The 25,168-nt window shown below is 40.7% G+C and overlaps 1 protein-coding gene across 1 annotated transcript in view; it reads left to right on the top strand.

Moving 5' to 3' along the window:
* Positions 2,302–25,168, top strand: part of LY75 (lymphocyte antigen 75) — a 105,905-nt gene continuing 83,038 nt past the window's right edge. Inside the window, 4 exon segments of the mRNA NM_001184946.1 lie at positions 2,302–2,395; positions 7,879–8,250; positions 17,514–17,684; positions 20,896–21,060. Of these exon segments, the coding sequence (NP_001171875.1) occupies positions 2,302–2,395; positions 7,879–8,250; positions 17,514–17,684; positions 20,896–21,060 (802 nt within the window).

Here is a 25,168-nt window from a genome sequence, read left to right as displayed (position 1 = left end):
CCCGGGAACTTCCATATGCCACAGATGTGGCTGTAAAAAGAAAGAAAAGGCAAATAAAAAAGAGAAAGAAAAGACAAGACAGATTTAGATAGGTGGCTTGAACCAAGGAATGATATAGGAAGGTAATGAAAGACAAAGTGTTGACTTGTGGGGGGGGTGCTTGCTTTATTTGGGGGGATTTTTTTGTTGGTTTTTTTTTTGGGGGGGCGGGTTTTTTTGCTTTATTTTAGATGGAATTTTCTTCCTGCTTGGAAGGATGGCCTTCTTTGAGACTCTCATGAAAGCCTTGGACACCTCCTCATCAAAAAAAGTAAGCACATTCATAAAGGTGCATGCAATTTTAGTTCACAATCCCCTTGAACTCCCACTTAGGAATCCCTGCTATAAGCAAGTAGCACTGAAAGGATGTGAGTGAAAGAAAGGTAGCATGTTTCAAACCATGTTTAGAAAGCTTCACATGCCTAAGAGGATACCAACAGTTAGCAGTGAGGTCAGTTGACAAACTATTGCAATATAATGCAAGCTGGAGCTCATATGGCCCTAGGCTAAGGCAGCAGTTCTAGGTATTCATTAACTAACTAAACTAGTATTTTTTGAAAGCTCACTGTGGGACAGGCCTGGTGCTCAGTATTAATGAAGAAGACCACTGCTCTCAAGGAGCTCCAAGCTGGGCAAGAATCAGAAGGACAAGCAGCCACAGGTGTGGAGGGAATCAGAGCTATAGCAGATTGTCTCACCCAGAACTTTCCACTGCCCATTCCCTGGAGAATCAAGTCAATGTCTTTAACATCATATTCAAAGGCACTTCGAAAAATAGTCCCAACTCACCTTTCTGCTGTCATTTCCACTTAGGCCTCCATCACAGCTCCTTTCAACACACACACACTTTGCAGGACAGCCATGCTGGACTCTTGACTGTCTCCTGACACTGCTTTGCCTTTTATTGCTTCTGTTCTGTCACTATTTTCCTCCCACCTGCTATGCCTGGTCAGATGACTGCCCATTACCCGTTATTCAAGGCTCAGTTGAGGTGCTGTCTGCCTTGAAGCTTTGTGAAGTCTCCCCATTCATTCGTCCCTGAGTTACTGTGTGCCTCAGTAAGCTGGAAAAGGGAAGAGTCTTGTCCTTTTACCTTATCTTGGGAGGTGCTCAGGTCCTGTGCTGGCAAGTATTCAATATACACACTGATCCGGAAGACAGGGGCCTGGTGAGAGAACAGAGCCAAGGGAGATTTGGGAGCCATCAGTGAAGAATTGCTGGTTGGAATTAGAAAAGGTAAACTTGATGTCACCACCTCCTGGAAGCATTCACCCTGGGGCAAAGGGATGGAGGCCATCCCAGGCATACCATGTGCTCAATAAGCACGGGTTTAAAAATATAGGACATTCATATCCAGGTAACTTAGATCACTCTATTTATAATGATAGCAGTTCCCACAGGGTGAGGATAAATTCTGCTCTCACAACTGCCAGTTTAGGATGCAGACTTCTACATTTCTACTGATTATTTTTATTATTTTATTGTTTTATTAAGAAAAGAGCTTACTTGCAAGACCAAATGGTTATAAAGTCTAAGTCATCCTTGGACGTATTATTGGGTCACTGGAGTAGCTCTTGCTTTTAATTCTTTTAACAACTTTGGGTCAATCATTGCGCCATTACCTCACCTGTGTTTGCACTATCAAAATATGCAAGACGTTGCCAAGGACGACTGAATTCTTTGGCTCGACCACAGCCGCCACAGGACGGGTGCACGTTTCCCTCTCTGAGGTACCAGGGATGTGGCAAGGCCAGCGGTGCAAAAGAAGTTATCCCAGACTGAGGTGCTTTACGCAGAGACTAACTGTCCTAACTGACCATCCACCAGGACAGTGCCATGTCCCAGAGTGCTGCGTCTCCTCAGCTTTACTGAACAAGCGGCTGGGCCCACGAACCCTAGACCAGGTAGTCTGAGCACCGCTCTGCTCTCTGATTTCGCGCTCACAGCCCGCCTCCCGGGGACGCGGGGCGCGGGGGGAGCTGGGGCTGGGGGGCGCTGCCCAGCGCAGGTGCGCAGAGTTCTTTGCTGGTTGTCTTCCCGCTACACATCCTGCCTGCGCTCCCACCCCAGCTCCGCCCTGCCCAGCCCTGCCCGGGGGAACCAAGGACGTGCTGATCTGATTGGCCGAAGGCGGCAGGGGCGGGGCCGGGGCGCCCTGGGAGGCCTGGGGCGAGTGAACCGGTGGGGCTGACTGGGTGCACCAGGAGGGGCAGGTGCGGTGTGCCCCCGGGGAGCCGACTGAACCGCTTGGACCTGCTCTGGATGGCGACTCGCAGGGCGACCCCTCGCCGTGTGGCGGAGCTGCTCGTGCTGCTACTCGCCTGCTTCGCGTTGGGTGAGCCGTCTGGCCACGCAGGTAACCGCGGGCGCGTCCGCCCTCCGGCCCGCTAGGGGCCTCGACGCTGTCACGTCGGCCGACTTTCCTCGGTTCGGGTTAGGGCTGCGTTCTGGGGTCATGTCACCTTTGCTTTGCTCTGGGGTCTGGAATGGGACAAGTGAGCTGAAGAGTGGTCTGAGAAGAAGGCGCTCCATTGCCCTCGGGGTTCCGGGAGGAGGGCGAGAGGGGCGTTGGGAGGGCAGGGCGCTTCCAGTGTTGAGGCGAGGAGTCCGCCAGAGGGAAGGCAACCAGACTCTTTTCTGGACAAGTCCTGGAGTCCTTCTTCGTCCTGTCTCCTCTAGAATCACACTTCCCTGGAGTATAGGGTTCTTCAACACCTCTCCCCCAACTCCCCACGCCTCATCCAGGCCATCTCGCCCCTCCTTCGCTCCTTGGTCACCTTGGCCCTTACTGTCAAGAGGAACTTTCTGCCACAGCTTCAAGAATAACTAAAGATTCCCTGACTTCACTGTGCCTGTGGTGCACGTCAAAAAGCCATGTCTCCTACAGTGACCATGGCCGTGACTGTTATGATGCCCTCCCCCAATGCCTCAGGCAGAGCCCTTTCTTCTAATTGTCTTATAGGCTCCAAACGACCCCAAGAGGGCGAAGGTCCCGCAGTGGAGCTCGAGTTCCCTGTTGGGAGACTTCCTGCCTCTCACTTGAGAAGCAGGACCAAAACCAGACACTGATGCTCTGGGTGGTGCCTGCCCCACCACCCCCCTTGGCAGCACCTGAAATTTGCTTTTACTTTCTCTTTTTGCCTTGGCAAAAGGTGTGCTGAGGACTTTGTTTCTTATCCTGGCAGCTTAATGAGCAATCAGTGAGCCGTCTCCACCTACCACTTCTGTCATCTTGTCTGAATGAGGAAGTAAAAGGTAGTCTAGGGAGTTTTTGAAAAACCTCCCTTTGCTTGTGGCACTTTCTTTGCAGCTAAAGTAAGTTACTGTCTGATTTACACTTTATGGGGAGTATGAGTGGCATCACTCATCTACACCAAGAACTTCTCAGCTGACCCTGTTCTGATTGACACTTCTTCGTTCTTTGATCCTCCATGTTGGAAACTAGTGGCCTTTATTGCTGTGAGAATTCTCTTCTGCCTGCCTGATAAACCAGGGAGAAAATTTTCACTGCAGTCACTATTGTCAAAATACACTAACCTTTCAGCCACTAAACTCTTATTTCCATCTACATTCGCTTTAGTCTTATCTGTTTTGTCTCTCCCGTAGAACTCAAGATTTCCTTACTTTTGGCAATCTCTGTAAATCCTTGGCCTTTCTCATCAACCCAAAGCAAAGAGCACCAGTTTAACGCCATTGTTCCTATACTAGGTCCTCTCAGGTAGCTGTTTTCCTACATCCTTCCTCACCCTGAGCAGCTGCTCTGGTCAGCTCACCCTCATCCTCAGACTAGACTTGTGTCCATATTAAGGGAAGCACTGGAATTTTGAAACCCCAGCCATTTGAGTAGCTTGTTTGGCAATGTATCAGCTTCATGATGCTGGTGATAGTATGCACTTCATCAGCTGTATGCTGCTAGGTTTACACAGGTGGTCTCTGTTGCTCAGATGTTGGAGGAGCATCTCTGTGTCCTTGGGGAAATGCCAATTGCTTAGTTTCCTTTTTGCCTCCTTGGAGACCAAACAGCTTGAAGTAACCTAATTCTTCAGGGATTCCTGAGGTTCTCACCAGCCCACACCACCCAACCTGAACCCCATGACTTTCCTAGTACCCTGCCACCAGTGGGCCCAACTTTCACTTTAGGACCTGTTTTTGAACAGGCACATCCAGACTTCTGATTCTCTCCTACTGTACCCACTGCACACATGGTAGTAACTCCACAAAATGCTCAACAATATGGGCTGTGGAAGTTCCCCTGAAGCTAAAAAAGCTGGAATCTTCACCCTTTTTGCCTTCCCAAGCCATCTTCTCTCCATTTGATTATAGTTCCAAAATGTTGACATCCAGCTGCTCTTTGGAATGTGCAGAGCTCTTTGGTTTAAGGGCTTGTAGTGCAAGAGTTACTTAACAATCAGACAATAAGGCATCATTTTCCTGTGATGTTCTAAAAATTCTTTTTCAATTTAGATAATGCTATGTAGCAATTTCCTCCCAAACACCAGTAGAATGTTTATATAAAATGAAAAAATATATATATTTTAGTGCTGCTAGGGATGATGAGGCTTTTTTTCATCAACCTCTGCCTTTTAGACAAATATTGTATTTGGAGGTAAACATTAAAATTACATTTAAGACTAGTATAAGGTTGTAAAGTGGATAAGATGAAAATGGCTATCAATAAAGAATCTGTTTTATAAATTGCTCTGCAATCACCTTTTCAAAGTATAATACAGTTCTGAAATATTTTAGATACCCTTATTGAACAAATTTTCTAAATAAGAAATTATTTTCATACTTCCTCAGTCCTTCTTCCCCTCTTCAACCTTTATTCCTGGCAGGATAGCAAGACTAGAGCAGACCAAACAGCTTCTTCTTAAGGATAAAGAAAATATTGGGAAATGTCATGAGACCATAAGACCCTCCCTAGGTTATGTATTATGTGTGACTGCTTACACATACATTATGCATGAAGGCTCATATGTTTCCTCAAATCATATCAATAATTAATATCTGCTAGGTGACCACCATAGGTGTCAAGCATTGATATTACAGACCTGGTTAAAAGATTTAGGGTGAGGCAAGTATCTACAATCATAGATGTTTGCAGTTAGGTAAGAAGCTCAGCAACTCCTCTTCACCACAACTATTCCACACCTCTCCTGTAGTCCTTCACAATCCTACAAGCTTGTTTAGGCCATGGGTGTCCTAAAAGTTAAACATACAGTAAATGGGAAAGGTAAATTTTTTTCTCTTTCAAGGTGTATTTATAAGGCGGAACTGTCACCTGAGTGCACACACCCAAACATGATTCAAAATACTGCTAGCATGGCAAAATAAAGTTGTGGCCATCTTGTTCAAGAACAATATGCAGTGAACTTAGCATAGACCTGTAAAGCCTGCAAGGCTAGGAAACCTGGGAACTAGTGGAAGTATAGGATGTTAGCAGTGGAAGTGACTTAGATATCTTATACTTTACTGCTTTTATCTTACATTTGGAAATTAGAAGTCTGGGGAGACAGACTTCGCTGAGGTCTCCCAGCTAATTGGCCAAAGTAGGTCTTCAATCTCAGACCTCTGATTCCTTATTCCAATGCTCTTTTCATGATTCTAAGAGCTATAGCTAATCCATTGGATTCTGCAAAGGCAGTTCAGAAAATCTTGAGCTCCAAACTGCAAATGTAGGCAAGGCTGCTGCTTGCCTAGTTTACCCACTTAGGGTCAAAGGGCTCAGAGCAAAGTGCCCAGGAAAGAGAGCAGGGAGATTATAGGGCAGGAGGGAGGAAGGTTTCAGCAGGAGTAACTGCTGCCCACTCTCCTGAAGAAGCAGACTTCTTTTCTTCTGCAGTAATTCCTGATACTTTGGAACACAAGAGAGGTGGGAGGGAGTACATCACGGTCTGAGTGGCTATTGGATATGTAGGAGAAGGACATTAGAGAAAATGAGAGGGATAATCATCTAAGATAGTACATTTTCCTTTTTCGTTAACATCTCCCCAAACTGTGTTTATAAAATAGAGAATGGCAGAGTGATGTCAAAGAAGAGTGAGGGATGGAAACTGCCATCCAAACAGTTCTAACTGCAACCCTAGGCAGGATTTTAAAATAGATTTGAAAGCAGACATAACATTTTAAAGGATTTTGTTCTTGTTTCTCTTGGTGCTGCTACTACTATGTTGAAAAAAAAAAATTCCGTCCAAAGTTCAAGCTGGAATTGAACTTGATTTTATAGTTATTATTTGCATAGTGAAATTTCCCCTTAAGTCCTTCGTATGAGATTTTTTTAACTCCACAAGCTTGTGAATTATTATTAGAAAAGATTATTTAGTGTCAGTAAAACTACTGAAAGCGAAGCCAGCATCAAAATGAAAGTGCCTTTTGGGAACTAAAATTTTACAGTTCCTTCTGCTGAACTCTTTGGTTCATTAACAAAACTGCTTATGTTTGTCTAGACTATTTCAGCTTTACTCTAATCAATATGAAATTCTGTGCTATACCTTCAATATATGTTTCTTTGTGAAAGCACTAAGCAAATTGTTCAATTGTAGTTTGCTGTAACAGACATGAATCTTGCTCCACAAACTCGGGTACACAAGGAACAGTGCATTACCTTATGTTCATAAAATTGAATTAAATTTTCTTCCGAGGTCCCATTCTACCAGGTTAACAGAACTTCAGTTTCTGTCTTTACTGAGGTCTTCCCTGCTCATGCACAACTGCCAGGGGAGCGTTCAGGGAGATCCCTCCCTTTGCCGTCATCTCACACTGGTGACTTCTGAATTTCCACATGTCCAAACCTATTGGTTTTGTTTTGTTTTGTTTTTTGCTTTTTAGGGCCACACTTGCAGCACATGGAAGTTCCCAGGCTAGGGACTGAATCAGAGGTACAGTTGCTGACCTACACCACAGCCACAGCAACACCAGATCTGAGCTGAGTCTGCGACCTTCACCATAGCTCACGGCAGCGCCGGATCCTTAACCCACTGAGCCTGGCCAGGGATCAAACCCACATCCTCATGTATACCAGTTGGATTCGTTTCCACTGATCCACAATGGGAACTCCAAAGCTGTCAAATCTTGACTCCCATGACATAGGTGATTCCTGGAGCTCAGCCTTGGCCTCCTTAGGTGATCCAGACTGTCATTCTCCACAGCCCTTCCCTGAGAGGGGGTTCCTGTCACCTTTTTTGGAAGTATGACAGTGGAGCTGGCTACAGGTCCCCCCAATCCTCAGAACCCAGACCTCCATTTCCTCTCATCCCTTTACCCCACTATTTTACTTCTACCTCATCTCCTTTCAGACACATTAATGCCATATAATAACTTACCCTGCTGTAGTAGCCAAAGTTTAAGCAAGACAGGACTATTGGCTTAGAATATTTTTCATAAACCACAGACCACCTATCTAAAGAAGATAAAAACTAAGGAGAATTTTCATCTCATTAAATGAGGGGGGGCAAATATTTCATTAAGTGGCAGTCACAAATATACATACTATTCTAAGTGCTTTGCATATATGCGCTCATTTTATCCCCACATCTACCCTGTGAAGTACTGTTTTACGAAAGAGGAAGCTAGAGCACAGCAGGTAAATGATGCCTTGATCACATGACTGACAAGCCACACAGACTCTAAACCCAGGCAGAGCCCATGCTCTTACCCCACACTGAATTGCCTCTCTGACTTACAGCTGTCTTCCGACCTTGTGTAGGACATTACCGTTTATACAGTTTGGAGGGTGGGAAAAGTCCAGTGATGCTCAGATTCTCCTTAGCAAGCAGAGGCCAGGGCACATCGACCATATAATTCAGAACCCTGAAATGTCTTCTGCCTGTCTTGTTTCAGATAAGGATTCATTCACCATCGTCAATGAAAACACAGGCAAGTGCATCACACCACTGAACGACTGGATAGTGGCAAAGGACTGTGACAAAACCAAGGACATGTTTTGGAAGTGGGTATCTCAGCATCGACTCTTTCATTTGCAATCCCAGAAGTGCCTTGGCCTAGACATAACCAAACCCACGGATTCCTTAAGAATGTTCAGCTGTGACTCCGATGCCATGCTGTGGTGGAAATGTGAGGACCACTCTCTGTATGGAGCTGCCCAGTACAGGTTGGCTCTGAAGGGTGGACACGCCATAGCAAGTACCAATTCATCTGACGTCTGGAAGAAAGGAGGCTCAGAGGAAAGCCTCTGTGCCCAGCCCTACCATGGTGAGTTTTGGAGAGGGACTTAGACTTACTCATTCTATGTGTGGCGAAAGTGGCATTGACCATGTACTGCTGACCATAGGCAAGTCATACACTGGTGAGGGCAGTGAATTAGCACCCAGTTCCAGCCACTGTGCAGTAACGTTGAGCTACTTCTGTGAGGTCAGTGCTAATTGCCCCCTTTCGAAGGCAAGGCTAGGAGAGGTCGGGTGCCTCATCAAAGGTCCAACAACCATTCTGTGGTAGCCTGAGATTTGAAAGATCTCTGATGCCTGATGTACCTCCTATGATTATCCTGAATTCCAAGGAAAGTATATGTTAGAGTAACAGGAAATCCTTTAACAGAATAAAAGTCAAATGATCTAGTAAAGTTGAACCTACTCTAAAAAAAAAGATAAAGAAAGGAAATGTATTTTTTCTTGTCTGCAGATTTGGATGTAATGGAAAAACTTCAAGAGTATTGTATGGCTTTATTTTTTAATTTTTTTTTTTTTTTTGTCTTTTGTCTTTTTTTTTGTCTTTTGTTGTTGTTGTTGTTGTTGCTATTTCTTGGGCCTCTCCTGCGGCATATGGAGATTCCCAGGCTAAGGGTTGAATCTGAGCTGTAGCCACCGGCCTACGCCAGAGCCACAGCAACGCGGGATCCGAGCCGCGTCTGCAACCTACACCACAGCTCACGGCAATGCCGGATCGTTAACCCACTGAGCAAGGGCAGGGACCGAACCCGCAACCTCATGGTTCCTAGTCGGATTCGTTAACCACTGCGCCACGACGGGAACTCCTATTTTTTTAATTTTATTCTATTTTCATTAGAGTATAGTTGATTTACAGTGTTGTGACCATTTGTGTTGCACAGCATAGTGACCCAGTCATATACATTCTTTTTCTCATACTATCTTCCATTATGTTCTATCCCAAAAGACTGGATATAGTTGTTCCCTGTGTGTGTGTAGGACCTCATTGCCTCTCCATTCTAAATGCAGTAGTTTGCATCTACCAACCCCAAACTCCCCATCCATCACACTTCTTCCTCCCACTCTTGGTGACTACAAGTCTGTTCTCTGTGTCTGTGAGTCTGTTTTTTATTTTATTTTGGTGTGGTTATCACACCTTGATATTTGTATTTATGATTCAGCATTTTAAGAGTGGATTTTTTTCCTCACTTGCTTCCAAAAATAAGTATATGATTACAGATCTTCCTGAACTTACAATGGGGTTATGTGCTGATAAACCCATCATAAGTTGAAAATGTATTTAATACACCTATAGCAAACATCATGGCTGAGCCTACCCTATCTTAAATGTGCTCAGAACACTTAACATCAGCCTACAATTGGGAAGAATCATCTAACACAAAGCCTATTTTATAGTAAAGTATTGGATATCACAGGTAATTGAATACTGTACTGAAAGTAAAAAACAGAACAGTCGATGGGTACAGGATGCTTGTAAAAGTCTGTGGGTTGTTTGCCCTTGTGATCATGTGGCCGATTCAGAGCTGTGTCTGCTGCTCCCCAGCATCATGAGAGAGGATTATACCATCTATCGCTAGCCCTGGAAAAGATCAAAAGTCAACATACAGTTTGCATTGAATGAGTATTGCTTTCACACCATTGTAAAGTCAAGAAATCATTAAGTCAAACCTTCCTAATTCAGGAACTGTCTGTGTTGCCTTTGGGGGAGCTGATCATGAATTTTGTTCTGAGTCTAGAGAGTCAGTTTAACACATTTCTGAGTTTAAAAAGAAAGAGATTTATTTTTTTAGATCTCTAAATGTAATCAGCTGTCACCCAAACAAATCTTATTTCATTATGTTCCTCCAAATTATACCAAATGTTGGGGGGGCGTGTAGTTACTTATCTAAGTCTTAACTATTACCTCATATGTGTTCTTCTTTGTAAATTTACATAGCATTGCAGAGCTTTTCCTATTTTCTTAAGCTGAATTTGGCCTCCCATCCTTCTTGTTATCTGTGCAAGTTTTTCTCCGGGGGCCTTCTTTCTGTTTCCTAGTGAAGATACAGAAGCTTCTGAGATGTCTTGTTCTGCTGTTATGGGAAAATATTGGTGAATCAGAGATGGGTTTTTGTTTCTTGTTTTCTTCAGTCCTTGACCCTTGAGTAGTTGAACAAGTCTGTTTCTGTGAGCCACCTTCCTCCTAACCTTAAAAAACAATTTGCTTTCTGGGTACCACTTAATGGCAAGCTTAAATTTTGTACTATAAAAGTCTCTCTCTAACTTGGCAGCTAAGAGAAAAATGGAACCAAACAGTTGCCATTTGAGCTGGATTTGACTTGTTTCCTTATATTTGTTCAAGTATCAGCAAGGGTAATTTTTTTGGCAGACACTTTCTGTCTCCTGTCCCTAATTCTTTTGAAGGATATAGTTGTAATTATAAATTCCCTCAGTCCCTAAAATGCCTTCATTTCACTACAACCAGTTTTCTTTGTAATCCTGTGTTTTATTTTATGCATTTATAATATTCTTCTGAGAAGGGGGCTCATGTACTTCACACGGCAGCCAAAATGATCAGTGGCACAAAAAAGTTAAGAACCTACCTAGGGTACCAACCCAAAGAGCTAAACATTGTCCACCAGCAAGAGCCCACAGGCATACAGCCTTTCTTTCTTTCTTCCTTTTTTTGTTTTTTTTTGTCTTTTTGTCTTTTTAGGGCTGCACTTGCAGCTTATGGTAATTTCCAGGCTAGGGATCAAATCAGAGTTGCAACTGCCGGCCTACACCACAGCCACAGCAATGTGGGATCCTTAACCCACTGAATGAGGCCAGGGATAGAACCCGCAACTCCTGGATACTAGTCAGGTTTGCTACTGCTGAGCCACAACAGGAACTCCCCATATAGTGTTTCTTGACCTTACCAAATACAGTATTTAGAACATTACATTTCCAGATTAGAAATTTCTAAGAAAAGATGCATGTGGTTCTGACTTGTTATGACATACCTCCAGTTTTCATTTGCACAGAGGCCAGGGCCAAACTTGCCTCTTCTCTGTTTCTCTCCAGGTGACTGGTACCACCCAGGTTGCATATGTTAGAAATCTACAAGTCACCCTAGAGTTGCCCTGCTTTCCTTTTCCTTAAATTCCTCTTCAAATTTAATCAAATATTACATCCTGACAATTTTAGTCCTTTAAATTTAGGTGGTCTCTTCCTGTTCTTGGGTTGGAGACTGCTGTCTTAAGTTAGGGACTTTCTCTAGGACTGCTCTCTGAGACTACTCATATTGGTCCCTGCCCCCTCCTTCAAGTTGTATAGAACAAGAAAGATAAAACACCTGAGTCTAACAAAATGAAGTTCAAAGTAACACAGCTTGTTACAGCAAAGCTAAGGCTCAAAACCAGGATTGTGTTCCCCAAATATAGTTTCTTTCTTTCTTTCCCTTTCTTTCTTTCTTCCTTTCTTTCTTTCTTTCTTTCTTTCTTTCTTTCTTTCTTTTTTGGCTTTTGTCTTTTTAGGGCCGCACCCACGGTGTATGGAGGTTCCCAGGCTAGTGGTCTAATTGCAGCTACAGCTGCTGGCCTACATCACAGCCATAGCAATGCCAGATCGAGCCATGTCTGCGACCTACACCACAGCTCACTGCAACACTGGATCCTTAACCCACTGAGCAATGCCAGGGATCGAACCCGCAACCTCATGGTTCCTAATCGGATTCCTTTCCTCTGCACCACAACGGGCAATCCTAATTTTTTTTTTTACTTCCAGTATAAGAACATTTATCTGTTATTGTATCCTGGGTTGCTTCTCTCCCCAACCCACATCCTATGTGAGTCTTGTTCCTCTCAGAGAAATTTTATGAATAAATTGTTCTTGACTAGCATCCAGATATGCATTTATATCATTAAGATATCTTGACCTCACTAGCTCTCTTCTCAGTTGGAAAGTTTGGTGAATCATGCAGAGAAGATAGACTTTTAGTGGAAGGGTGGCTGTAGAAATGACTGAATTCTGCGTAACTCTTAGAAACCTGCCAAGCTCTTTAAACTGAAGCTATTTTATATTACTGGAGAATTAATGTTAGTTTCCCACATAAGTGTCTCATCTCACCAATTTGTGCCTATTGCAGAATAAGCTGTTGTTTTAAGGCTGCCATCACCATAAATTCATACATTCAGAGAAGATTCTTCTCAGGAAAATCTCTCTGGGGAGACCCATGGGACTTAAGAGGTCCAGTAGCAGCAAAGAACATGTGAGAATAAAACTCTTAGTGAATTTTTAGCATAATTTAGCTGCTGCTATTGTGTGGTTGTTATATGCTTATCATTCTTCAAAGCATATTGTGAATAGGGGAGCTCTTTAATTGAAACCCAACTTTGAGCTATGAAACATAGCTTCAACTCCAAAAAGGTACCCATTGATGCCACATGTACTTATAAGTCAAGGACTCTTAATCAGAGAACCAATCTTCATCCCTGTCACAGCTGAATGACTGAATATTTCACTTAATGACTCTGCAGAAATGGAGATTTCACAAACATATGTAAGACTTACCCTACTGATCTTGTGGGCTGATGGTAAAGAGTAGTAAAAGTTCTTCATATTACAGAAACACAAGGTTTTACCAAAAAAAAAAAAAAAAACCCGTGGTTCTATAAGTGATAGTGATAGTCGTTGTGCTCAGGGACTCTCCTCTTAAGTGCTGTAATATAGGAAGAGAAATTGGTCACAAGCTATTGGGAGTTTTGGTATGTTTAAAAATAAAATGTAGGTAGTAAGCAGGATCCTTATAAAATATAAGTTCAGATTACTCTTTAACAAAAGTACACCGTTCAAGCCATTTATATTTCAGAGAAGAACAAAACCAATATTCCTTAAAAGATTGCAAATAAAAGCATCTAGATTGTTCTTCCTTTTGCTGTACTGCCACCTAATACATTCTAAACTGTTAAATTAAGTGTCATACTTCAGATAAATGAACATTTGAGAATAATAATGTGGAATCATGGAGTTCCTGTCGTGGCGCAACAGAAGCTAATGTGACTAGGAACCAAGAGGTTGCAGGTTCAATCCCTGGCCTGCTCAGTGGGTTAAGGATCCAGTGTTGCCGTGAGCTGTGGTGTAGGTCACAGTCACGGCTCAGATCTGGTGTTGCTGTGGCTGTGGCATAGGCCGGCAGCTGTAGCTCGAATTAAACTCCTAGCCTGGGAACCTCCATATGCCCCGAGGGTGGGGCCTAAAAAGCAAAAGCAAAAAAAAAAAGAATGTGGAATCAAATTCTACTTTAAGCACATCTGTAAGACAGTTTGAAGGACCTTAATAGCCTGGTAAAGGATGAGAAGATCTGATTACTGTGCTTTACCTAATAACCATTATTTGATCTGGTAAAACCATGGTTTTAAACAAGTTAAAGATATGAAAAAAGGTGACTGAAATAGTTACACAGCTGTTCCATGAAACACCTCTCCAAAAAAGCTGTGATTGACATAATATTTAACATTTTCTCCAGCATTTCCAACCATATTCGAGGTTGGAATAATTTTTCAGTTTTTCTCCATGTACCACAGAAAATTGTTAAAATGAAAAGCTAGCTCTACTACCTTGCTGGCTATGACTACAGCAACTAGTCCCATGACTGCCCAGCTGAAGCTTTTTCCTCTTTCATAACCTGAATTACCATGTCCAGCCCATCTCCAAGATTCCACTCAGGGACCCAGCAGCCCTTTCTCCCACTTGCTCAAAACCTACAGCCTCAATTCTATCACTAGTCTGTGATCAATAGGGCTATTTGTCCATCTCTCTAACTCCACATTTGGTTTCAAAATCCACACCAGCCTCAGTGATTCCAAGGAATTTTTCTGGCCTACTCTTACTGAAGAAAACAGAGTCTAAGTTTAATCTCAAGCAGGGCACCTCTGCCACCCACAGTGCTCAATTGATCCTTACTTTTTTTATTATTATTAAAGTATAGTTGATTTACAATATTTCGTCAAGTTCTGTTGTACAACAAAGTGACCCAATCACACACATTTCCCTGTGCTGTTCAGTAGGATCCCATTGCCCATCCATTCCAAATGTAACAGTTTGCATCCTCAAAATCCCCAAAATGCCCATCCATTCCACTCCCTCCTCTCTTTCCCCCCACCTGGAACCCCAAGTCTGCTCTTCTTGGCCATAATCTGTTTCTGTTTTTTGTTTGTCTGTTACTTTCAGATAGGATCATCATTCCATCTTTTAGATTCCACAAGTACGTGACACCGTAGGGTATTTGTCTTTCTCTTTCTGGCTTACTTCACTTAGTATGAGAGTCTCTAGATCCCTCCATGTTGCTGCAAATGGCATTCATTTGTCTTGTTTATGGCTGAATAATATTCCATTGTGTATATGTACCACATCTTAATCCATTCATATGTCAATGGACATTTAGGTTGTTTCCATGCTGTGAACATAGGGGTGCATGTATTTTTTTCAGTGAAAGTTTTGTTAGGATATATGCCCAGCAGTGGAATTGCTGGATCATATGATAGCTGTATATTCAGTTTTCTGAGGTACCTCCATAGTGGTTGTACCAGTTTACATTCCCATCAACAGTGGAGGAGGGTACCTTCTCCATACCCTCTCCAGCATTTGTTATTTGTTGACTTGTTAATGATGGCCATTCTGGCTAGTGTGAGATAGTACCTTATTATAGTTTTGATTTGCATTTCTCTAATAATTAGTGATATTGAACATTTTTTCACATGCCTGTTGGCCATCTGTATGTCTTCTTTGGAGAAATGTCTTAAGTCTTCTGCCCATTTTTCAATTGGGTTGTTTGTTTTGTTGTTGTTGAGTTGCATGAGTTGTTTGTATATTCAGGAGACTAGGCCCTTGCCTGTTGCATCATTGGCAAAGATTTTCTTCCATTCTGTGGGTTGTCTTTTTGTTTTTTTAAAGGTTTTCTTTGAGTTTAATTAGGTCTCATTGGTTTAATTGTGTCTTTATTGTCATTATTCTAGGAGGTGGATCAAACAAGATGTTGCTGTGATTTATGTCAAAGAGTGAGCATTCTTCCTGTTTTCCTCTAGAAGTATTATAGTGTCTGGTCTTATATTTAGCTCTTTAATCCATTTTGAGTTTATTTTTGTATATAGTTTTAGATAGTGTTCTACTTTCATTCTTTTACATGTATCTTTTCAGTTTCCCAGCACCATTTATTGAAGAGGCTATCTTTCTTCCACTGTATGTTCTCTCCTCCTTTGTCATAGATTAGTTGCCCATAGGTACTTGGGTTTATATCTGGGGTTTCTATCCTGTTTCACTGGTCTATATTTCTGTTTTTGTGCCAGTGCTATATTGTTTTGGTGACTGTTGCTTTGTAGTATTATCTAAAGTCAGGAAGCTTATTCCTCCATTTTCATTTTTCTTTTTCAATATTGCTTTGGCTATTCGGGCTCTCTTGTGTTTTCATAAAAATTTTAAAACATTCTGTTCTAGTTCTGTGAAAAATGTTTTTGGTGATTTGATAGGGATTGCACTGAATCTGTAGATTGCCTTGGCAGTATTGTCATTTTGACAACATTGATTCTTCCAATCCAAGAGCATATATGTCTGTTTGTGTTGTCTTTGATTTCTTTCATCAATGTTTTATAGTTTTCAGAGCATAGTTCATTTGTCTCTTTTGGTTGGTTTATTCCTAGGTATTTTACTTGTTTTGATGTGACTGTAAATGGAATGGTTTCTCTGATTTCTCTTTCTGCTCTTTCATTATTAGTGTAAAGAAATGCAATTGATTTCTGTGTATTAATTTCATAGCCTGCAACTTTGCCAGATTCATTGATGAGTTCTAACTGTTTCTGGTGTTAGGATTATCTAAGTGTAGTATCATATCATCTGCAAACAGTGGTAGTATTACTTCTTTTCCAGTTTGGGTTCCTTTTATTTCTTTTTCTTCTCTGATTGCTGTGGCTAGAACTTCCAAAACTATGTTGAATAATAGTGGTGAAAGTAGACATCCTAGTCTTGTTCCTGATCTTAGTGGGAATATTTTCAGTTTTTCACCATTGAGAATGTTAGCTATGGGTTTTTCATATAATATGTTTTTTTATTATGTTGAGGTAGATTCCCTCTAACCCCACTCTCTAGAGAGTTTTTTTCAGAAATGGGTATTGGATTTTGTTGAAAGCCTTTTCTGCATCTATTGAGATGATCATATGATTTTTATTCTTCAGTTTGTTAATGTGTGTATCACATTGATAGATTTGCAGATATCAAAGAATCATTGCATCCCTGAGATAAATCCTACTTGATCATGGTGTATGATCCTTTTGATATATACTTGGATTAGGTTTGCTAGTATTTTGTTGAGGATTATTGCATCTATGTTTATCAGTGCTATTGGTCTGTAATTTTCTTTTTTTGTGGTATCTTTGGTTTTGGTCTCAGGGTGATGGTGGCCTCATAGAATGAGTTTGGGAGTGTTCCTTCCTCTGCTATATTTTTTTTCTTTTTTGCCTTTTTGTCTTTTTAGGGCCACACCCACGGAATATGGAAGCTCGCAGGCTAGGGGTTGAATTGGAGCTGTAGCCACAGCAATGCGGGATCCAAGCCACATCTGCAGTCTACACCACAGCTCATGGCAATGCCAGATCCTTAACCCACTGAGAAAGGCCAGGGATTGAACCCATGTCCTCATGAATGCTAGCTGTGTTCATTAATAGCTAAGCCACAACGGGAACTCCTTTTATTTTTTCTCCTTCCTCTGCTATTTTTTGAACGAGTTTCAGAAGAATGGGTGTTAACTCTTCTCTGGATGTTTAGCAGAATTCACTTGTGTAGCCATCTGGTCCTGGACTTTGGTTTTTTGGAAGTTTTTTAATCACATATTCAATTTCAGTACTTGTGATTGATTGGTCTGTTCATATTTTCAATTTCTTCCTGGTTCAGTCAGTTGATCCTTACTTGATAAAACCAGGATCTTTAACTCTTCATCATACCACGCTACATGAAGCTTTACGTGGATTATTTTATTGAATCTCATGAACAATCCTATGAGGCAAATACCATTAATCCTAATTTGCAAATGCAGAAACTGAGACTGATGAGGTTGGAGAGCTTGCCCACAGCCACACAGTTGGTTAGTTGGGGAGCCAGCATTCAAGTCCAGACTTGGGCAGTCAGCATCCAGGCTGCGAAACTCCCCATTGGGCAGCCTACCCAGATACTATATTCTCATTAGTGAAAACATAATCTTTAACGGTTTTAGAAATAAGTTAATTAAAGCCGATTATCCAGTTTTAAACATCTTTCCTCTACTTTCTCCCCAACCTGCAGAGATCTATACCAGAGATGGGAATTCCAATGGGAGACCTTGTGAATTTCCATTCTTAGTTAACGGAACTTGGCATCACGAGTGTATGCGTGATGGAGATCACAATGGGCTGTGGTGTGCAACCACCTTCAACTATGAATATGAGGGAAAGTGGGGCATCTGCTTACAACCAGGTATGTTTGGGCTGGTAAGCTTTACATGTGGAAATAAATGGATACCATTCCTGCGAGGCAAAAGGGAAAAGGAAGAGTCCATGATGACTCAAAAATAAGGGCAACAAATATCCTAGAGAAGTATATGTTTGAGGAAGGAGAGAGAAATTGTGTGTAGCCATGAACTTACTTTCAGAAGTAGGCCAGGAAGGGAACCAAGACAAGTTTCTGTGACAGAAGACAAAGGATGAGGAAGTGTTCTGTAGCATAGATACCTCAGGAAAAGGATGTGGACCAGGCAGGAGCAGTCAGGAAATTGCTGCTGGCCTTCAGTAGAGCAGTTTCAAAAAAAAAAAAAAAAAAAGCTAGCAGTCAAAGAAGCTAGATTATAGTGGACTGGAGAGTAAGCTGCTTTTCAGTGGGTGGAGACTTAGGTATGTTATGGCCTGAAGCAAAGAGCAGGGAACAAAAGAGACAGACAACCGCAGATATCCCTAACTCAAAGTTGTTGACATTGTTCCCTCTGGTGCACCTGTTTGTTGGCCAAAGCTCTTTTTTTTCTAATTGCATCTTACCTGAAGCAAACTCTTCAGGGTGTGCTAAAAAAAATTCACTGTTCTTTAAAAGGAGAAAGACCAAAGCAGCAGTTCCAGCATTATCTGGTACATAATGAGAAATATTTTGTTGATAATCCTGTGAGGGTTATAGGAGCTCATATGTGATGGGTGCTCAAGAAATACTTTTTAATGGGTAATAAGTGGAAAGAATCTATTCTAAATAAGAAGGGAAACACTCCAGACCTAAGTAGTAATAGTTGTTACTTATAGGGCCCTGCCAGTGTCAAGTACTATTCTAACCACTTATTACCTCATTCAATCCTCATTATTCTTTAAAGTACCACTATTTATCCTCATTTTACAGATGAGGAAAGTGAGGCACAGTGGATTTAAATTATCTGCTTGAGGTCACGCAGCTAATACATTTCAGAGCTAAGATTCAAACTCATGAAATCTGGCTCCAAAGTCCTTGCCCCAAACAACTATACTATCCTGCCTTATTCATTGGCAGTGGTATTAGTATTGTTGATCTTTCCTCAAGGGAAACTGAGCTTCAGAATGCAGAATTCTAAGCAATTTTAAGAGATTGTATTGAACCAGTGGTTCTCAAACTTCAGTGTGCAACAGAATCACTTGGAGAGTTTGGTAAAATACAGACTTCTGGGGCCCACCTCCAGAAATTGTAATTTGGTAGATTTGGAATGGGGCCCCAGATTTTGTAGTTTAGTGAGTCGTTCCCAGATGATGCTAATGATGACCACACTTCAAGAAGTATTTTTCTGGGAGAGACACAGGCTTTTCAACACTTAGACCCTATTAAAAAATAAAAAGCCAGTATCTACTTCAGCTGTAATTGATAACAAGCAAGGTTTAGCGAACCAGGCACCAATTTCATTTAAATCTTTCTATACTCTGGATCAGAAATTTTAGGGATTAGGAAAGGGCTTTTAGAGGTTATCTAGAGAAAACCCTTGCTTCTCAGGTGAGAAGCAGCATACCTAGATTAACGGAATAGCCTGTCAGAATCAGACCATATTTGTGGAGAGACCGTGGAGATCCCAGGTTTTCTGACCCTCATTCCCCAGCATATTTATCCCATTCCACCTTGCTGCCTTCACTGACATGTGTCTCCATGCTTTTAGCCTACTTTGGATGGAATGGGGGATTGTCAGTGCATTTACATGCCTCCTTTTTACAGAAGAAGCAAGGTTGTGAGTTTCTTGAACCTGAGAACTTCTAAACCATGAATATTGTATCTTACAGTAAACACACCGCCATCCTGCTGGACACTTGGAGATTTACAAATATGTGGCCTTAGTGGTAATAAGGAACCTTTAAGAAATGCACTTGCAAATCCATCTATTTCATTTTTACCAAATATCACAACAACCTCTGTTACAGTTGAGGACATTCGAACAAAAGTGGTTGAAGAGGCAATGAATGCCATTTAGATAAACATCAGAGTTAAAAACAGTGCTGTGGTTATAGGTCTGCCACAAACACCCCTAGATCTTCTGTTCCCATCTGTGAAATGAAGACCTTAGACAAAATGATCTTTAAGGGGCCTTCTAGCTTGAAGTTACTTAAGTCTAACTGGTTATGGGAAACCCTTTGAAAAAACCCCAAGTGATGCCTGGCATACACTCGACATAGCCTACATTCATTTTTCCCTGTAGGGAACACGTAAGAGGCTCTGAGTTTATTTTTGAATCCGTTGTATCAGGACCTATCTTGTACCTGAAAGAGCTTAAAAGTTCTTCATCTGAAATTCTACATGTTTTTTAGATATTTGTTACAGAAAATAACATTCACATGTGTACATGCATTTTATACACATATGTACATACAGATACATAATACATATGTAATGTTATATTAGTCGTATATTAAATCATCTATTCAAATATTAAGGAGAAACTTGGATTGAGTTTCCCAAATAAGGTATCAATAGGGTCCTAAATCTTGTGCACTTAAGCAGCATGTCTGCCCACACTCTTGCACATTCAGTGGTTTCACTGCAGGTGACGGGCGTTGTGCCACTTCTGTATTGTGCCACCATCTTCAAGTGAGCTCAGAAGCTGTTACTTTTATTTTTATACAGAGGGTAGGCATGGGCTAAAACATATAGCATTACAGTTGATGGGGATAAAGGGATAGTAGAAGATAAAAGGAGAGTGGAAGCTTTAATCAGCCTGAGACATTTGCTGTCCTGTGACTTCAGTTTGTGTAACTAGTGAATCAAAAAGTTGTCTCAGAGTTTCTGTTGTGGCTCAGCGGAAACAAATTCAGCTAGTAACCATAAGGATGGAGGTTTGATCCCTGACCTCACTCAGTGGGTTAAGGATGCAGCATCTCTGTAAGCTATGGTGTGAGCCAGCGGCTTGGATCTGGCATTGCTGTGGCTGTGGAGTGGGCCAACAGCTACAGCTCTGATTTGACCCCCTAGCCCGGGAACCTCCATATGCTGCAGGTGCGGCCCTAAAAAAGACAAAATAAATAAGTAAAAATTTAAAATAGGTTAAAAAAAAAAAAAAGGTTGTCTAGTTGAGCAGTGGCGGCCTCAATTTTAGCATGTCCTAAGAGCATGCAAATTGAATGGCAGTATTTATAAACATTTTAAGTAATATACATTATGCCTTTACTTTATGATCACTAACGTATCTTTTTATCAACAGAAAATGGCTGTGAAGATAATTGGGAAAAGAATGAGCAGACTGGAGGTTGCTACCAATTTAATAGTCAGGCAGCTCTTTCTTGGAAAGAAGCTTATATTTCATGTCAGAATCAAGGGGCCGACTTACTGAGCATTAGTACTGCTGCTGAGTTAACTTATCTTAAAGGTGGGTGTAACTTGTGTGTAATAAAGCAAATGGCTGAGATTGTAAAGGTGCTGTCTATCTTCTGTTTTCATACCTAGTATGTTGTTTTGTGTATTTATTTCTGTATCTTTTCTTGGAATTTAAACTTCAACACCAAAGGGCACAAGCAAAAATACTAAATCTGATCCTGTGCTTATCCATTGAAAATGCATCTCATGATAGAAACCAAAGAGAGGTTAATGTTCAGAAAATGAGGTGGGGTAGCAAGATTAAACTGCTACCCTACCCCTATGTGAAAGGATTTGGAAAAAAAGGTGAACATTCGACTCTGAACATTGAAAAATAGAGAACTTGAGGAAGGTGGAGAAGATTGCTGAGTCACAGTAGATGACCTCAGTAAAAAGTCTTCACATTTGAATAAATGAGTGCAGTCCTCAGGGGCAAAGAGAATTCTAAGAAATCTCTAAGTGGACATGGACTCATAGTGTAGATAGGATTTTGTTCTGTTTTGTTTGTGGGGTGGTGGTGTAATATTTAAAAATTTAATTATGAAAACTGAAATCATAAAGACATAAATGGAAAATAACCTGAGAGACCTATGTAATACCACCCTGACTAAATATATACTAACATTTTATTCACATTGCTTTACATGAATTTATTCCCTCCCACCAGCCTCCCTTTACCCGCTCTCCTTCCCTGCTTCCCTGTCTTTAAATAAATAAAATGTTAACATAGTCAAAGCCCCATGCCCACCTTTTAAAATAACCATACTTTGAGAGCTTCTACAACATGTATATGTATAAATACTGTATATGTTTTCATTATACTACTGTCCCATGTTTTTAAATGATACAATTATCTTATTTACCCATATGTAAGTTTATCCATTGTTAACTGCTGCAGTTTACATTGCATGAAGAAACCACAAATTATCCATTCCCTATGAGAAACAGGATGTTTTCAGCTTTTGCTATTGCAAATATCCCTGCAAGGACCATCCTTGTATATGCCTCATAAAGCAGTATATGAGAATTTTTTTAGAGTAGGAATTGCTAAATTGCAATTCTCACTTCTTCACCTCTAATCAAAGTTTCTAAATTGCTTTCCAAAGTGGTTGTATGAGTTTACACCTCCACCAGCAGTTGATTTTATGGATTTATTAATTGGCCAGTATGATGAAAGTGAAATGACATTTCATTTTTGCTTTACATTTCCGTGATAATTAATGTGGTTTCCTATCTTGTGTTTCTTAGGCCTTTAGGTTTCTCTCTTGTAACTGGCAGTTCATATCCTTTGCCTACTTTCTACTGAGTTGTTTGCTTTTTTTATTATTGATTTGTTACAGTTCTTTGTATATTCTGTATACTTATCAATGTTTCACTGTAGTTTTACAAATATATTTTCCTAGTCTTTAGTCTTTTCACCTTATTTTTATTGCCTCATCATTAAAAATATGTTAATTTTAACTTGGTCAAACATATCAATATTAATGTTTCATGCTTATTATTTAGCAAACCCTTCCTTAGCCCTAACATGATAAAAGATATCCTCCCTTTTTTTTTCAAAAGTTCCTAATTTTGCTTTTCATATTTATGTTCTTTTTTTTTTTGCTTTTGCTTTTTAGGGCCACACTCTTGGCATATGGAAGTTCCCATCAGAGCCACAGCTGCTAGCCTACCCCACAGCCACAGCAACATGGGATCTGAGCCATGTCTGTGACCTACACCACAGCTCATGGAAATGCTGGATCCTTAACCCACTGAGTGAGGCCAGAAATCAAACCTGTATCCTCTTGGATCCTAGTTGGGTTCATTAACTGCTGAGCCATGAAGGGAACCCCACATATTTATGTTCTTAATCCATCCAGAATGTAATTTGTAGAAGTGGGAATCTAATTTATCATTCTTCAGATGGATAATCAGCTGACCAAAGAGTATTTAGTTAACATTTTCCCCTCTGATTTATGCCACTTCTAATAAATATAAACTCCCCTATTACATGTTGGTTGTTTCTAGGCTCTCTATCATATTCCTTTGGTCTATCTCTGTGTCTGTTCCGCACTATTGTAATTACTCCAAGACTACATAGCAATCTTGCTTTCTGGGTGAGCAAATCCTCCTTCATTCAATTTTTTTTTCTTGAGTTACTTGGGTATTTTTTGGACCATTCTTTCATATAAATTTAGGTATCACTTTGTTTATTTCAATGAAAAACTCTATTGGGACTGTGGAATTAATAGATTAATTAGGGAGGAATTATTGTCACTACATTATTAAATCTTCTTATCCATGAAAATGGTATGCCTTTTTACTTATTTAGGACTTCTTTTTATGTACTTGGTAAAATTCTGTAACTTTTTACTTCAGAGTGTTGGACATCTTTTACTATAAAATTTATAAAGAGAAATTATGTATGTATATATATACATATTTTAAAATCCAGGAACCCAAGTTAATGAGGCCCTAATGATTTGTTCAATGGATGAAATAAATAATCATAATATATGATGATGACAATATTTCAGACAGAGTAGGAGTTCCTGTTGTGGCTCAGTGGAAATGAATCTGACTAGTATCCATGAGGACACAGGTTCCATCCCGGGCCTCGACAAGTGTTTAGTGTTGCTATGAGTTGTGGTATAGGTCACAGAAATGGCTTGGATCTGGCATTGGACCAGCTGTGGCTGTGGCATAGCCTAGTGGCTACAAATCTGATTCGACCTATAGCCTGGGAACCTCCATAAGCCACAGGTGCAGCCCTTAAAAAAAAAAAAAAAAAAAAAAAAAAAAGGCAAAAAAATTTTTTTCAGGCAGAATACTAAATGCTTCTCATACATTATCTTATTTAAGGTAGATATTATTATGCTAATTTTGAGGATAAGGATAGCAGAGTTCTGAAAAAAAAAGTGTGGCTTGTCCAAGGATACCCACAACTAATTAGCAGAGCCAAAATTTGAACCAGTCAGCTGACTTGAAAACAAGTTGCATCAGGCATGTACTTGTATTCATCTTTTATAAGATTGTAAATTCTTTGCAGGCAGAGATGGATCTCATGAGTTGTTTCCTCCTTCTGCACAAAACTCTAAACATTGCTGTCATATATTAAACAAATATCTATTTATCAAATAGTTCAAAGAAATCTTGTCACACTGTTTTGTAATAATTGTAAATATTTGATAAATGCTAACTGTGAGGAAAGCCCTAATTTATCCAGATAAATTAAATACAGTTGACCCTTAAATAATGCAGGAATTAGGAGTGGAAACCCTCCACTTGCTAGAAAATTCTCACGTAACTTTAATTTGGCCTCTGTATCTGTGATTCCATATTCATAGATTCAACCAACTGCAGATTGTATAGTTTTGTCATATATACTTAGTGAAAAAAAATTGCATAAAAGAGGACTGGTATAGTTCAAAGCCATGTTGTTCAGAGGACAACTATAACTTATTCAGGCCATGGGTACCTCCAGCTATGATCTTTTTCCTCAGGATTTCTTTGGCTATCATGGGTCTTTTGTGGTTCCATGTAAATCATAGGGGTTTTTGTTGTTGTTCTGGTTCTATGGAAAATGTTACTGGGAGACCTTGAGAGTATTGTGCTAAGTGAAATTATATGGAGAAAGACAAATATATGATTGAATTCACATGTGAAATATTTAAAAATAATAAATAGATTAAATAAATGAACAAATCAGACCAAACAAAAACAAACACATAGACACAGGGAACAGAGTAGAGGTTACCAGAGGGGAAGCAGGGAGAGAAGTGGTAAAATGGGTAAAAGAGGTCAACTGTATGGTGATGGATGGAAGCTAAACTTTTGGTGGCGAGCATGCTGTAGTGTATACAGAAGTCAAAATGTAATGTTGCACACGTGAAATTTATGTAATGTTTTAAACCATTATTACCTCAAAAAAAGTCTGCTAGTCTTCTGTTGTGCCTTTTTTTTTTTTTTTTTTTTTTTTTTTGTCTTTTTGCTATTTCTTTGGGCCGCTCCTGCGGCATATGGAGGTTCCCAGGCTAGGGGTCCAATCGGAGCCGTAGCTGCCAGCCTATGCCAGAGCCACAGCAACTCGGGATCCGAGCCGCATCTGCAACCTACACCACAGCTCAGGGCAACACCGG

Source organism: Sus scrofa, chromosome 15, assembly GCF_000003025.6.
Source record: "Sus scrofa isolate TJ Tabasco breed Duroc chromosome 15, Sscrofa11.1, whole genome shotgun sequence".
NCBI lineage: Eukaryota > Metazoa > Chordata > Mammalia > Artiodactyla > Suidae > Sus > Sus scrofa.
Note: the sequence above shows the minus strand (reverse complement) of the source record. Positions and strands in the feature narration are given on the sequence as shown.